Below are 16,458 nucleotides of genomic sequence, written 5' to 3'. Positions count from 1 at the left end.
TGGCACAGACCCTTCCCAGGGTCCTTGAGACGATCTACTTGAAGCACTTAGAGCAGTGCCTGGCACAGGGCATATGCTCAACAAATGGTCATTGATTAATATTATTTTGCAGGCAGTTAATCCTAGGTCAAAATAGATAAAGACCCCCCACCCACTGTGGCTTGCCCGTAGGAAAGTGGAGGGAACCAACAGAGTGGGCCCCTAGCGAGTGGCCCCCGGCCAAGCACTTGGCAGCAGCTCCCTGATGGGCCCCTGTGCGCACGGCTCGATAATCATAGCAAATGACGTTGGTCACTGAGTCAAAAGAACCCCTCATTTTCAACATAAAACCCCACAGCTACTGCCAGGAGTTGGGGCGCATTTCATACCAGCCCATTGTGCGCCAGGCGGGCGCCCTGGCTCCAGCCCACATCACTTTCCATTATCTCGGCAGTGCTGGCCTCCACCTCCCCCAGCCGGCCACGCTGGTGGCAGCACAAAGTCGGCAGCGAGCAGCCACCATCAATAGCCGGTCTAACGCCTGCTCTACAAGCTGTCACTGTGTGCCCTGGGCAGGAGGGGAGGGAGGAGGGCCAGGGCAGGGGTCCGTGCCCCCTCCAGTACCTATCAGCTGCGAACTGCCCCAGATGAAGGGCAGAAACTGGAAGTCATCCAGGCCCCACACGCCCTGGCTGCCGGCTGGCTCCATCCTGTACGTCTTCTGGAGTTTCCGCATAACCTCAAGATACCTGCACGGGACGGCGGGGAAAGGAGGGGAGGTGGCAAAAAGTAAATAGACAGTCTCAACCCTTCTGCCACTAGGAGCAAAGGAGGCCAGAAATAACCACCTAAGAGTGTGTCTCCATTTCAATTATAACCCTCATGCCTAAGTTACATATCAGCTGATCTTCTCAGCATAATGTAGCTCGATTTTTTTCTCTCACACTCAGCCTCCTTTCGGCCCAGGAAAGGGGCAAAACACCAACCAGGACAGAGGGGCAGTGCCGTCAACTCCTGACAATGTAAGAGCCTGGGCAGGAGCCACAGCTTCCCCAGCTCCGGGCTGCCCATCGGAATCGGAAAGACAGACCACCTCCTAGGTCCCTTCAGACTGTGTCAGAATCACCCATAGAGCTGCACTCCAGGGCATCGGCAGCACTGGGGGGGAGGGTACGGATGTGATGGTGCCTTCTGGTGACTGAGACACACCCACATGCGGGGCAGGTGGTCTAGGTGGTGAGGGGAACAAGGCAGAGCCTGACAGCCTGGGTTCAGCTGGCTGTGACCTCAGTGAAGAGACCTGACTTCTTTATGCCTTAGTTTCCTCATCTATAAAAAGGAAAGGACAATTGCTACCTCCTGAGGTTGCTGTGAGAATTAAGTTACATGTGAAGTGCTTACACAGTGCCTCCACATGGTAAAGGCCACGGGAGCATCAGCAGTCGTTACTTGCATTCTCTTCATTTGAATCTGACCCTGTGAGAACACCCCACTCACAGAGCTTGATTAGGACTAGACTGGAGACCCAACAGCCACTCAGGGGCCCCCTCCAACACCCTGTGCCTGGTCCAAGCAACAAGGAGGAAAGCGACCCCTGGCTCCTCCTCCCACTGGCAGCCGCCCCACCTGCCCTCCTCTCACTCACCGATTGAACACCTTGAAGACAATGGCTATTTGGTCGTCTACCCGCAGCACCCCAATCTTGCAGAGACAGCAGAGGAAAGCAGCAAAGGCGGCTTCATGTCCTGAGGGAGAAAAACAGCTGTGGTGGACAGTCTTCCAGAAGGAGTGGGGCTGCTCTTGGTCTCACCAGGGTCCAAATCACTGATAACCTCCCCTCTAGGGAGCGCAATTAACATGGAGACAATGGAGCCTCTTCCGTATGGAGAAAGACCTAAGTCCTTTTAGAACTACCACTACCACAATTCTACTCCTAAAAGGCCCAGGCTGTTGATTTCTTAAATAGGCATTCACATTTTGTTTTGGAGGATTAACTCATTCATCAACTCCACCCTATTTACTGAGCACATGCTATGGGGGTACTCACAGTCCATGGCAGGCATTAGGGAGACAGCAGCAAAAAATGTCCCTGCCCCTGTTTGATAGTTTATGATTTACCAGAATGACAGACATTAAATATTCAATCACTTCTATGAATCTAGCTCTGAAGGAAAATAGGGTGAGAACTGGAGGATATCACAGGGAGACCCTGACATAAGCGTTCGGGAAGGTTTCCCTATAGAAATAAATAATATTTAATTTGAAAGACAAATAAGAGTTGGCAAGGTACAGGGAGTGAGTGAAGCAAGAAGAGCATTCTAGCCAGAAGAAATAGCATGTGCAAAGGCTCTGAGGCAAGAAAAAAGACTGGGAAGTTTGAAGAACCCTAGGAAGGTCAGTATGGCTAAAGCAGAGACATCAAGGGAGAAAGTGTAACGAGAGGAGACTGGAGGTCAGACAGGCCTTTAAGGCCATAGGAAAAAAGTTAAGACTTTATCCTAAGAGCAACAGGAGCCACTGAAGGATTCTAAGTATGGCCACATTACAGGGTCAAAAGGCACCCTTCCTTCCTTTCCCATCTTGTCAAATAGGAATGGTCAGCACCACAGAAACCACTGGCTGGACTTGGGACCAACTCTCATGGTTCACATTTGGAGCGAGATGAGGAAAGACTATTTCAGAGACTTCCCATCCTGTTTTTGCAAAATGAGGGTCCCTCCAAGGGCTTGGAAAGTTTGTGAGCTGTTACTTTCACCTGCACAGTTTCTGATCGTGACCAGAGTCTAAGCCACCATCACTCAGGGGTAACCATTACTCCTGCACACCTAAGAGCATCTGAGAGTGGAAGAAAAACCCAGCCCCTGCTGGCCTGACCACTCTCCCCTCCAGGTCTTTCCCAGTTGGCCTCAGTGAAAGATCCGCCCCTGAAAGTCTCACTTGATAAGCCTACTTTCCAGCATCAGGGGAGCAGACAACAAAACTTTCGGACGACCCAGTCCAAGGGTACCCTTCTCCAGGCCTGCCTCTGCGGCCTGGGCTCCTCTTGGGGAACCGCGGCCCAGGGAAGGGAAGGGCCTGAGAGGGCAGCAGCTCTTGTATATGCCTGCTGCGAGGTGGAAAGGAAAGGACGGACGAGCTATCAAAGCAGGGGCCCTCCTCAGCCACCCCTGGCCTAGACAGAGAACTCCTCCCTCGACGTGCCAGCACCACTCCCTCAAGGGCACTGAGTGGCTAAGAGCAACATGCCACGACACTGCCAGAGGCCACCAGGCTCTTTCAGTTCTCAAGGCTTCTGTAAGCGGTTGTCTTGAGACATAGCAAGTGCTCAATAAATTATTAGTTTGGGGATAACAATGATCTCACAGACAGGCCATCTCTACAAAGAACAGAAACCAGCATTGGGCTTATAGCCACCACACATGTGGCACCAGCGCCCCCTGGTGGACCAAGCCAGAGCCGCAGGAGCAGCACCAGGCATTCTTGCACTGGCAGTGCTGCACCCCAGGGGGCACCCCAGGCTGCCTGCTTGGGGCTCCCTCACCCCCAGACAACCCAGAACTAAGAGGAGGCAGCCCAAGAAAAGACTGCAGTGAAGCCAAGGAAGCGCCAGGAGCAGCAGGTACCTGTGCCGTAGTCGATGCGCGTAGAGTTCCCTACTGCCTCCTTTAGGTAAACAGCCACCTCGGGAACAGCAGCTGCCAAATGGGTGGGGACCACTGTGGCCACCAAGTTTTCTGCTTCCTGATAACACAAGAGACACAAAGTGGTGGCAGCAGATTAGGCAGCTTCCCGGTCGGCAGGCGCCTCAGAAGCAGTATCTGGCTGGAGCCCAGGCTGCCACACAGAGCAGTCCTGCCCCCCACCCCGGCTCTGACTGGCCACAGAAAGAAGACAAGGGAGGGCATCTCTTCTTACACAACAGAGACAACCCTGGGGCAGCTTTTCATCTGCTGATCCTCCCTCCAGGAGACACAGTTCTGGGGGCAAGACAGGAGGATTCTGAAGCTAGTCGACTTCCCCATCTAGTCATTCACTGACGTCCCCAGAAATATCCCTTCTTCACACTCCCCAGTAAGGGAGTTTGTGCCATTCATCCACCAAAAGACTCATGCAAGGATGTTCGTGGCAGCATTATTTACAGTAGCCAAAATGTGGAAACCCCTCACAGCTGAACTGTCCATCAATGGTAGAATGGATAAATTAGGCTATGGTCCTGCGATGGAATACTACGCAGCAATGAAGACAATCCACTGCTCCGCACAACGTGGGTGAGTCACACACACATTAATGCTGAGCAAAAGAAGCCAAACATCTATGTGGAGTTCAAAAACAGGCATAATCAATCTATAGGATAAAGGTCAGAAGAGTCTGGGGGATATCAACTAGAAAGGGGCACAAGGGCCTTGCTGAAGTGCTGGAATGTTCTATGGCTTGATATGGGTGGTGGATGCAAGGATAAAAACATGTTAAGACCTATCAAGCTGTCCAGCCATGACCTGTCAGCTTTCTTTTAAGTTATAACTCAATAAAAACCTTTATTTAAAAAAAGCCCATGAGCCATCTCAGCATCCAGAGGTGGCCCCAGGCTGCTCTTGGGCAGGGGTAGCGTTCTGCTGGGTTCTTGGGCCTCTCCCCTCTGCTCCACATGAAAACACTGGGCCAAAAAAATTAGGCCCCAGGTTCTTCCAAGTTCAGCCTATAAATGCCTGGCGTGAGACTCTTGGAGACCTGGTGGAGATCCGGATTCCCAGGCCCCGCCCCAGACCTACAGACTCGGCTTTTCTAAGGACAGGGTTGCTGTCCTGCATTTTTTGTTTGTTTGCTTCAAACAGGTATTACCTTTGCATGACTCAAAAATAAACACATTATGAAAGGGATGCATTGAGAAGTCTCACCCCACCCCTCCCCCAAGCCCCCTTCACCCCTACCTTGAAAAAGAAACCACAGCTTTATTTGCCTCTGATGTAGTCTTCCAGTGATGTTTCTCAACGTGAACAGAGCAATACAAACAAATCCTTTTAGTCTTCCCTCTTTCTTATCAAAATGCAGCTTGCCTTGTGCATCACATCCTGGCTCCTCTCTAACCTAACAGCGCAGCCGGGCCTCTGTATCCATAGATGCAGAACCCGTGGATACAGAGGGCCAACCGAACTATGCATTTTGTGTAAGGGACTTCAGCATTCGTGAATTTTTACATTCGTGGGGGGGGGGGGGTGTCCCAGAACCAATCCCCTACAGATACCGAGGGATGACTGTAAATCGCAGTCCCTTCCTCTGAGTTCCCTAGTCGGTCTCCTTATCCCTTCTTACAGCCGCAGAGTACTCCATGGGTGGACTTACTGGTTTATTTAACTGACAATAAACTGCAGATGGACATGCAGGACGTTTCAATCTGTTGCTACATGACTAAATAAACAGCGCTGCAGAGGACGCGGTGGTGATTCCCAGAGGATGGCTGGGGCAGATGGTAAATACACTTGGATTTTTGGGAAATGTAACTGCCATTTTAACAAACTCCCCAATGATTCTGATATCTGAACGCTTTCCCCCCAGCCCAGCCCCCAAGCCCGTCTTGTGGCAGCCTCACCTCATCAAGTTTGGCATACCAGGTCCTGTAGGCCTTGTTCCCAAATCGAGAGGGCTGGTCCACCGGAGGAGTCTCATCAATCCACCTGTCCAGCGTGTTGAGAAGAGCGACCAGTTTCTCAATGGCCTGTGGAGCAAATGGAGGCAGCCAAGCCACAGTGACTAGGGGCCCCGAGCCAGAGCCACAAAGGGAATCCCAACTGCTGCCGGACAATGACCCCGAGGCATGCACTACTGCATTCCCCCTGCTGGCCCCCTTTACTCCCAACCATCCTGAATGTGAAGGAGGGGCCAGGGGAACACAGTGAGCTTTACAGGAAGGGCCCAGCACTAGGCTGGAGTACAGATGTGGCTTCCACACCTGATTTCTCTTGCCAGCCCATCCAGGAGGAGCTGCTGGACAAGCACTACATTTTATCAGGGTCTTCGGTTTAGTACACCATAACTAAAAACACTATAAAACAGAAACGTAGAAAGGAAGGAAACAAAAATGACCAGTAATCTTGTCACCCAGCAATAAACACTACAGGTATCCCTCACTTTGCACCACTTCACTTTTACGAAAGATCTACCTTAGCATTTGTTTTTGCTAACTGAAAGAAATCTGAAGACTTTCATTTTTGCCACTTTGGCTTACAAAAGGTTTCATAGTAAACGCTCTTCTGTCAGATAGCAGGGGACATTTTAACATACTCTTCTATTCCATCTTTCTACAGTGTTTTCCATTGCTTACCATAGAACTTTGAAAGCAGCCAGATTCAATCCCAGCTAAAATACCATTTAATTGCTGTGAGACCTTGAGCAAGTGACTTTAACTCTCTGAGCTTGTTTCCTCATCTCAAAAATGAACATAATGGTAAATAACTCCTCGGGCCATCACAAAGACTAAGTGACAGTCCATAAAGAATGCCAGCACAGTGCCCGGAACGGGGTGCTGCTATACATACACACACAGACTAACACATGGGGCATGGGGCACACACAGCTTTGCAGCCTGCTTGGCTTCCTGAGGACTCTCGTTCTACATCAACATGTAAACATAATTTTGTGATAGCCTCTAATAAATGAATAACACGTTATCGTACAAATGTACTGTGATTTCTTTGCCCAATCCCCGACCATTAAACGTTTGGGTTATTTCCAACTGTTCACCACCACAAACAGTACCCCTGGCGGAGATGCTGGGTCAGAGGTGCGAGCGTGGTAACACCTTACAAGGCTGACAGTGTCTGAGATCCATCTCTACCTTTCCCACAGGAGGCAGGGACTGAGGAGCGGAGTCGGTGTGACAGGCCAGGCAGTATTAGTACACAAGGTGTTACTCAACAAGGGAATTATGTGAGGCTGTCTGTCTAAAACATGGTCTGTGAGGGCAGCACAGAAATGGGCCAGGACAAAGGGGAGCACACGATGCAGAGGACACTCAGAGTCAGGTGGCCCTGGGAGGAGGGGCCCTGCCAAGAAGCAGATCTTGCCTGTGTCTGCTGGGCACAAACGGTATAAGGAGACACCTCCAGGAGCCCCTGGTGAGACAGGAAGGGGGCAGGGCACAGTCACTCAAGGAATGCCACAGCAATTAACATCAAAACGGTGAAAGATTCAACTCCAAGTAGCCCTTGAGGTTCAGGATGATGAAAGATTTAACTTCTAGTAGATCTTGAGCTTCATTATACGCCCACTGTAATATATTAACATGGTGAATGACACAACTACAGGCACCACGGCAGTCCCAAGTTTAGCCACAAAAGGTCAAAGGATGGGAAATGGCCAACTTCCTGGGAATCCCAACCCTTTCCCCTTAGACTGGTCCTTCTACTTATTAGCATATGAAGCCACCAAGCCCATAAAAACCAGCAACAAAGCACCTCGGGGGCGGCCCCTCTCTCTCCCTCTTCCAAAGGTGGCCCACACTCTGTCTATGGAGTGTGTACCCACTTTAATCTGAGCACCCAACCCCCACACCTTGTGGCCTTTCTCTTGCCTTTCAATGTATCTCTCTGAATAAATCTACCTTTACTCAACTGTGGCTCGCTTTTGAATTCTTTCCTGCGCGAAGCCAAGGACCCAAGCTTGGCAGGGCACATCCCAGGGGCTCAACCGAAGCCTGGGACACAGCCCTTCTCATGCCCCACATCTGTTTTCCTGCATCACTGGCAGTGGGTGGTGCCCGCAGGAAAAGCTATGACAGAGGGCAGGCCATGGCCAGGTCTGCCATTGCTGAGACTCTGCGGACAAGCGGTCCCAGGAGCTGTGTGCGTATTTGTGGGGCAGGAATAGGTGGGCTTGAACTAATAGAATATACGTGAGCCAACCCCACCCCACCACACACAGCTCCAGGAGGCACAAATCACACTGTAGTCCACATAAACAGTCCCCCCTGGAGATGTGCAACATGACAATGGCCCTGATGCTGCCCTCCCTCACCTCCCTGTGAACAAAAAACACTACAAACCTTATCAGTAAACAAAGAATGCTAAAGCCATCAAGTCATCAGCCATCAGCCAGCTGCTGCCACCCCCCACAGTGAAGACAAGCAGACAGGCCAGCCTCTGAAGCCTGAGGGGACTCAGAATGTGAAAGGACAGGACATTGGCCCTAGATAGCTAGGTGCTTATCGAAGGAATAATTTCAATGAGCCCAAATGTTTGCTCCCTCCCAAAGAAAGGCACTAAATTCTTTAACTCGAGATGTCTCATTTTCAGTTAACAAGTAATCTTTTAATGTTCCAACTACCTGGTCTTTGTTGTAAAACTCCTATATATCCTGGCTCCTCCCCTGCCTCTTCGGAGCAGTCCCTCAGAGTGATCTGGGAGGCTGTCATACCAGGCTCCAAGGGGTTCGAGTCCTCAAAAATGTCCACCGAATAAAACATAACTCTCAACATTTAGGCTGTGCATTTATTTCAGTCAACATCCCCTTTCCCTATGCCTGAGACCTGGGAGGAAAGAAAAGTTACCTGTGAAAGGAGAAGGCTCCCTATACACCTGGCTGTGGCAGAGGGCCAGCGTGAAAAGCTGTCTTGCTGAAATGTGACCAAACCATGAGAACTGGCTTTGTGAAGAACCAGGTCACCAGAAATGGCTGCTAAGGACTGAGCAAACCTGAGCCCTGGCAGCTACTGCACTTACAAGGGATGGCGCAGGGATCCAGGCCCCAGGAAGCACCAGCAAGGCCGGATTCCCAGGAGACCTCAGTCTGCAGCGAGGCACCGCGGAGGGATAAAGAGGTGCTGCAAGGCCAGCAGGAGCCAGGCCCCAGCTGCCAGCTCAGCTGGGCCAGTGAATAATTAAAAGGCTCCTGGCTCCTCTTTCTGGAGACGGTTTTTTGAATGCAGGGGCTGCCTCTATTGTTTGGCCTGCTAGGGGAGAGGGGTTGGAGGGGAGGGAGCTGTGGGCTGAAGCCCCTCAGAAGCATGTAGAATCATTTGAGCTGCCCTCCTCCTTAGACCAAAACTGCCTGTTTGGATTTCATGGACCAGTAAAATTTTCTCCAAATTTTATTTGCCAATTTTAAATTCTGCCCTCATTAAAAAAATCAAATGGAACCACCACGAAAAATAAACCTCCTATCTACTATCACCTTTATTTTACAAAAATAATGAATTTTAATCCTCAATGAACAGGACAGCCAATCTCAAAAAGAAAAAGAGACTTCTAAACACGGGTCTGGACAATCTCACTACATGGCCCTCGCCTGTTCCCTTTGCTGCAGGTAGTCTGGAAGTCACCCCCCAGGCCACTCTGCCCTCTCCCCAGCTGCAGTCGTCCCCCCACCTCCAACCAGAGGCAGGAGTGAGAATCAGCAGGGGTACCAAGCAGCTGCACCAGGCAGGAAGGGAGCGCCCCCTCTGCAGGAGGCCACATGCTGCGTGCCTGCAGTGCCTTCTGCCACCAGGCCAGCTGTGGGTGACCACACTAGTCACCTCTGTCCACCAAGTGAGGATGAACCTCAGCTCAGGAAGAGCCCCAAGTAAACAACAATGTTACTGGAAATTCAAACAGCTAAAAGATAGCTAATGGTAACAACAGCTAATAATAATGATGCCATCTAGTAGGTGCTAAGGCACTGTGCTAAGAAAAACCTACACATGAGATCTCAGTGAATCCTCCCCAGGGCCCATGAGTAGGTCTGTGGCTCTTCCCACACTACAGATGAGGAAATAGAGCGTCAGAGGGAAAAGGCCACCCAGCTCAGAGGTCAGAGGCTATCCAAACCCAGTCAGCCTGACTCCAGACCCCAAGCACTTAACCTGGCTGTAATTCTGCCTAAAGAACCCCCTCGAGCTAAGACAACACCTGGTTGGGAGGGGATCTACCATCAAGGCCTCAGGGGCAATTAAGGGATCTGAGAGGGATCTGGAAACTCAGAATCTGCTGGGTTAATTATAATATTCCCCTTTAATTAGCCTTCCACCGTCTCATTCCCCAGCCTACTGAGCACAGCTGAGCATTCCTTACCATAGGCTCAAGGAGGAGCCATCTCTCTCCCCAGCCATCTGCACCCACAGACAAAGTCCCAGGGCACCAGGAAGGCCCAAGGGGAACCCAAGAAGTCATTGGTGGGCAAGCTCCCAAGAGAAGGCTGTCAATCCCCAGCACAGGCCTGGCTTCCCCCAGTGACAGACCAGGACCTCAGCCACCCAGCAGCCAGTTAGGGTCCAGGAGCCTGAGGGCTATGCTAGCCTGGAGAGAGGTGGAGGGACTGCGCGAGTGCAAGGCCAGGCCTTACCCAACAGGCCGAGGCTATGGCTAGAGAGCTGAGTGGACAAGACACTGAGAGAGGCTGCTTGGGCCTTGGTGTCTGAGATAAGATAACGCTCACAGAGGCTCTGGGATGCCTGGGACAGGAACCTAACAGGCCACTGGAGGCCTGGGACCCAACACTGGGAAACGGCATCCAGCAAGAGCAAACAGCTAGCAAGAGCACACCTTCCCATGGGTATCAGCCTCCACGGCTCTTGTCCTCCCTCCACAGACAAGCCCGTCTCTGAAACACAGCCAAAGAGCACCCAGCTAGCAGTGTGCCCCTCATTCGGCACTGCCACGTCTAGGAGTGATTTCTCAGGAAAGAAAGCCCACAGATGTACAGGCCAAGGTGTCCAGAGTCCCAGTGTTTAGGGAAACAACCTCAAAGTCCACAGGTGGGGGTTGTTTAAACCAGTGAGGGCATGGCTCAACGGGGCAGAGGCACTCCTGGGGCAGGTGTAGGTGATAGTCCCCACACCGTTAACAGGGGGCCGCCCCTGGGAGTCAGTTATGGGAAGGAGTACAGGAAGAAGCCAGCTTTTTTGTTAACGTTATGCACGTTTCTATCAGCAGTCTCTTCAGTGAGCATGTTTATTCTTTCGTGATCATTTTTAATTTAAAAAGTTATATAAAGACACCAGTTAGCAAAAATGCAGGCTATAAAATGGAATATTTACCTTGATCTCAATTTTATAAATATACACTCATTCACAGATTTTTTTAAAAATTGGAAATACAGACACCAAAAGGTCTGCAGCGCACGTGTGTGGGTGACGTGACCTCCCGCACTGGCCAGTCACAGACCCTGTGGAGCTGTTTCCGGAAAGGCCCCGTGCGCAGCCCACGGCCCGCGCCTACCTCGGAGACTGTGTACTCGAAGGTCAGCTTCTTCCCCTTCACACCTTCGTTGAGGGTGAGGATGAATCCGATGTAGTCAGCATACGCCTACCAAACAGAATGCGGAGTGAGGACATGGCAGAGGGATGTCAGACCCCCACTCTGCACGCCCGGCCAGCCCCCACCTCCCCCCATTTAGCAAAGAGCTCCAAGCTGCCCCAGACCACCGGAGCAGCAGAGGTAACGCCAAATACCCTACCCTTATCCTCCATCCAAAACCGCTGGCAAGCCAAAGACCACGATGACACCTAGACCTCCAGCCAGTTTACTATGTGCTCATTACTGCTGCCAGCAGTTTCTTTCCACAACCTCACGAGGTAGACACTATCACTGTCCCCATTTTACAGATTAGGAAACCAAGGCTTCAGGAGAAGTGACTTGCCCAAGGTCTCCTAAGACCAAGATCTCATTACATGTGGAGGTAGGACCCAGCCAGCCAAACTCCAAAGCAGAGTGGCCGAGTATTCCACCATCCCACTATACCACCAAGGGTCCTTCCCTGGTGGTTTTGCGGATGTTTCCCCCACCAGACAGGCCAGGATGCGTGCCTGCAGTGCAGAGGCCCTGCTCCCAAGAGATGAAGCTGTCTTCTGCCCATGGCTAGGGCTCCAAACACACCCATCCCCAGCTTCTAACTGGGCACTCTCTTCCCTAGGGGGCTGCAGGTTACAGACAGCACAGGGGTAAGAAAGCACTGAGGCGCAGGCCCCTGGAGAGGCAGATTCGAGGACCAGGCAACTTCTGTTTGCTCTTGTTTCTTCTTCAACCCTTTTGCCTCTCACTTTCTTTCTTCCTCCTTCTCCAAGCCTTAAGGAAGCTGGGACATCCACAGCAACCCCTGAGAAGCAACCACTCAGGATCTAGAACATTCCTATACCAGGATCCTCCCACCAGCCTATGGAATGACTGCAGGCGGAAATGTGGGGTCACATGGCCAGCCCAGTGGACCACCCATGGCAACTCTCCCAGCCTAGGGCAAGTCTGAGTCCTCATCCTGACTGTGGCCAGTGTTCACAATCATTCCCGTAAAGTACATGAGGCTGCAAAGAAAGGTAGCAGCAAGAGGCAGGGTCACCCTCCACTGTCCCTGCTCCCACATGGCTCACAGTCTCTTGGTGACTAAAACTGACTAAAACTCAGGACTTTCTTATGAACGTGATTGTATGCAAAGTCACCACCAACAGCACCATCATCACAGCAGCAACAGTCATTACGCCCATCGCTCAGTGAGGCTTACCATATGTCTTGCACTGGGCCACATGCTTTTCTGGCTTTACATCATTCAAGCCTCCAAACAGCCCCGTTTTACAGTAGACGCCTAGCCTAGGTACTGAGGTTAGGCACTTAGCCTAAGTCGCAAGAAGAGAAAATGGCAGCCCTGGGCTTCCAGCCCTGACCTCTCTGACCCCAGGCCTGTGCTCCTGGCCACTGCACTCTGTTGCCTGGTGAAGAGCTTTGGCCACAGCGCAGTCACCTGTCTGGCCACAGCAGGTCCACACCCTTGACCAATAAGCTTCAGAGCAAGCGAAAGGTTTCCATCAGGTATTGGTGAATCTATACCTCCAAAAACTGTCAATGTCAAAAGGTTGGAAAACTCCCTGCAAAGCATCAGATAGTAAATATTTTGGGTTCTAAGGGCCCCATAGCTTGGTTCACAAATTCTCAACTGTGCCCTTGTACCACAAAAAAAGCCATGTAAACCAATGAGCATGGATGTTTTCCAATAAAGTTTTACTTACCAAAATAGGGAGGGGGCCAAATTAGGCTGGCAGGCAGTCATCTGCCCACCTGTGGCCTATGACACAGCAGCTCTAGAGTCAGATGACCTGGGCATGAATCTCTGGAATCTCATCTCAACCACTAACTGTGCCGCCATGCTAAATGTCTTCACCTCCTGGCCTCAGTTTTCTCACCTTCAAAATGCAGGTGACCACAGAGCCCCCATCCCAGAGCTGCTGTGAAGATTAAATGCACTGAAGTACCTGGCACATCATAAACACCCAGTCCTCCTTGGAAAACATTTAGGGGAAAAGCAAGGAACTAAAGCCATGTTTGGATTCAGACAATCCTGCAGGTTCAGGAAAGAGCATTAGTTCTCAACCCAGGGCGGTCTGTCTCCCTGGGGACTTCTGATCTGTCTGGAGACATTCTCAGTTGTGATAACTGGGGGGGGAGGGTGCTACTGGCATTGAGTGGGTAGAGGCCAGACTGTTACTAAACATCAGACAATGCACAGGGCAGCCCCCATGCCAAAGGGTTATCTGCCTCCAAATGTCAATAGCGCTGCGATTGAGAAACCCTTAGGTAGAGCAAGATGATGAAAGGACTCAAACCATGTCCTTTGAGCAGCTAAAGGGACTAAGGCGTTTATCCTGGTGAAGGCTCAAGGGAGACCACAACTCAGAAAGACGTAACCATCCCCAGATATTTAAAGGGCAGGCTTGGGAAAGAGCAGCCAGAAAGGCCTGCATGACCCCCAAGTCCCAATGAGGCCAAGACACAGTAGCTGTAGTGTTTAGGCTCAATGTAAGCACAGCAAAGTCTTCATAGAAAACCTGCCAAGCTTGCCAGGACCCCCAAGCTAGCCCTTCTATACAAGTGATGCTCCCCACGCCAGCTGACCAGACCAGGTAGAGGTAACCGGCTAGAGCTGGCCCCAAGGCCTTTCCCGGGAACTTGAAACTGGCTTTCTTTTTCTCAGTCCCAGTCTTTCCATAGCCTATCCCAGAAGCTCAGGAGGCACAAGCTGCCCACCATGGGGATGGAGCAGTGCAGAAAGCTGAGGTCCTAATTTCTGGTATTTTTAGGCTTAGCCACCTCCCTGGCTAGGTTTCCATGTGGTTACCTTCTCTCCCTTTGATTCACTGGCTCCCAATTTGCTATTACTTATAACCAAGAATCAAAGTGACCTACCTGATCAGTTAGGATGTTCAGCCAATACAGTAACACCCAAGGGGTGATGGCTTATGAGAACCAAGAGCATTACTTTCCAGGGTTATCCTTACTCGGGCCATGAGATACTTTCCCACTAAATACTGCCCCTGAGGAGGGAGACACAGCCAGCTCCCCTGACACCTCTCTTCCTAGCTTCCAAACAGCTCTGGCTCCAAAAGCAAGAAAGGTCAGGAGCTCACAGCCTCACTCAGGCCTAGAAAATCAATGTTTTGAAAAAGCCCGTTTCTCATCCCAGTTCCAACCGCACAGTGCAGACACCACTGGTACCTGAGAACGCTTCCATTTGCCCATGTCTGGAACAGTGTGGATCTCTTTTTTTGGAATGATGAAGTTCTGAGTGGCTGGAGGGCTATCCTCTGAAGAATCTGGACAAAGAAAATGAAAAAGCAATCAGATAAACAGACTCTTCCCCTCCCAACACACACACATACACACACACTTCTAAACCAACACTCCAATACCCAAACCCCAGTGTAAACCAGACATGTAGTCCCAGAATAAAGTATTGGCTCGTTAAGCCAAACCCACTGGCCTCCTGCCTTTCCTTACTCTGCAAGGAGCTGGGCAGTACTGGCAATCCCCTCAACAACTGATACTCCAGTGGCTCTGCCATGCCCTCTCCTCCTGCTCCCCAACCAGGCAGAAAGGTTAGAAAAATAAAACCAAGTTGACCTTTCAGACATATAAACAGGCAAGTCAAAGAAGAAGGAGAAAAACAACACATGGCCAATATACACTTGAAAAAAATCACCAACCTCCCCAAATAAGCAAAGATGAGACTGCTTTTCTAAATCAGGTTGGCAGGTTTAGAACATCTGGCATTGATTGGGGAAGGAGAAACAGGAACTCTCCTGCACTGCTGGTGGGAGTCTTAGAGGGTAGAATCTGCTGAGGGGGCAACTCGGCACTGTCTTTTGAAGTAAAAACTGCATATACCCATTGAACCAACAGTAGGAAACAACCCTTCAGATGTGCCCACAGAAACAGACAAAGATGTATAGAAAGGTGCTTACTGCATTTAAAAAAATTAGAAACCCAAATATCAATCAATAAAGTGATGAGTAAATAATGATATGCCCATATGATGGAAATCTTCCTAGCTTTTAAAAAGAATAAAAGCTAAATTACTGACAGAGGAAGAACAGCCAAATACTAATAAGTAAAGAAAAAAACTGTACTACATTGTATATAATAAATCTTATTTTTGTACAAATAACTATACATACTAATATAAACAATACACGTACCCATTAGCACATGCATCAGAAAAACCTAAAGGATTAAACACCAAAGTTAATAATAGTCATCGCTAGGAGGTAAGATTTATAAAGGACTTCCATTGTCTAAGCTACATATAACTACTTAAAACTAGCATATAGTACTTTTGTAATCAGAAAAAAATATTACTTTCAATGGAGTTTCTATATTTTCAGAAGTTGAGGGAAAGGAAAATACAGGGTAGTTCCATGTGCTAACCTAGAGGCAAACTCTACCAAAGCTGACTGCTTTGATGACGATGAGTGTTCAAAAATATCTGCCCCACCCTGCAGGGTTCCCCTTCACTTTGTGACACTGACACAAGCCTTCAGTCTCTTACCCAAAGTCCCCAAAATTCCAAAATCCCAAAGTTTTTGGGTTTTTTTTTTTTCCAGTAATTTTAGCATAGACTCATTTGATATAAAACTTAAACCTAAGCTGATATAAGAACACTTACAGGCTTTATGTATCCCACTTGGTTGAAATTTATGTTTTGCTGCATAAATCTTTTTGTTTGATTATGAGACACTGCTTTCTGAAATCTGAAAAACTCTTAATTCCAAAATACACCTAGGGTCCCAAGGCTTTAGGGTTGGGAATTGTGGGCCTGAATCTACTATTGGATAGTTGTCAGGTTAGTAAGCGCTTCCTTTAAAAATGAAAACTCTCCAAGAAGAGTAAAAGGACTATCAGTCACTCACAGTTTAGTATAAACTTGTCTCATTGCTGTCCTCCTAAAACCTAGCTCACATCAGCTGCCTGGAGAAAAGGGGACAAGGACCTAAGTAGGTTCTAGGACACGTGACAATTGGGGGAATAGAGCCTGCATGGAGAGGCCCTGAGGAAAGGAAAAGTGCCAGGAGACCTGGAGATCTAAGGAGACAGAGAACCTGGGACAAGAGCAAGGCAAACTCTGCCTAATTCAAAATTCAAACGAGGGCCCCCCGAAAGAGACCAGAAACTCTCTTCCTCCTCCCACCTTCTGCAAGTCCTGTTCCCAGAACCTCAAATTGATGACCCTACTATTAGTAAATTGCTA

At 49.8% G+C, this 16,458-nt stretch overlaps 1 protein-coding gene across 1 annotated transcript in view; it reads right to left on the bottom strand.

Annotated features, from left to right (window-relative positions):
• PTPA (protein phosphatase 2 phosphatase activator) overlaps nt 1–16,458 on the bottom strand; it is a 29,197-nt gene that overhangs the window by 10,464 nt on the left and 2,275 nt on the right. The window contains exons 2-7 of the mRNA XM_010984238.3: nt 14,430–14,527; nt 11,169–11,255; nt 5,567–5,692; nt 3,603–3,720; nt 1,625–1,724; nt 604–728 (exon numbers count right to left, since the gene is read on the bottom strand). Of these exons, the coding sequence (XP_010982540.1) occupies nt 604–728; nt 1,625–1,724; nt 3,603–3,720; nt 5,567–5,692; nt 11,169–11,255; nt 14,430–14,527 (654 nt within the window). The remainder of the gene's footprint in view (nt 1–603; nt 729–1,624; nt 1,725–3,602; nt 3,721–5,566; nt 5,693–11,168; nt 11,256–14,429; nt 14,528–16,458) is intronic.

The sequence above is a fragment of the Camelus dromedarius genome, chromosome 10 (assembly GCF_036321535.1).
Source record: "Camelus dromedarius isolate mCamDro1 chromosome 10, mCamDro1.pat, whole genome shotgun sequence".
Taxonomy (NCBI): domain Eukaryota; kingdom Metazoa; phylum Chordata; class Mammalia; order Artiodactyla; family Camelidae; genus Camelus; species Camelus dromedarius.
Note: the sequence above shows the minus strand (reverse complement) of the source record. Positions and strands in the feature narration are given on the sequence as shown.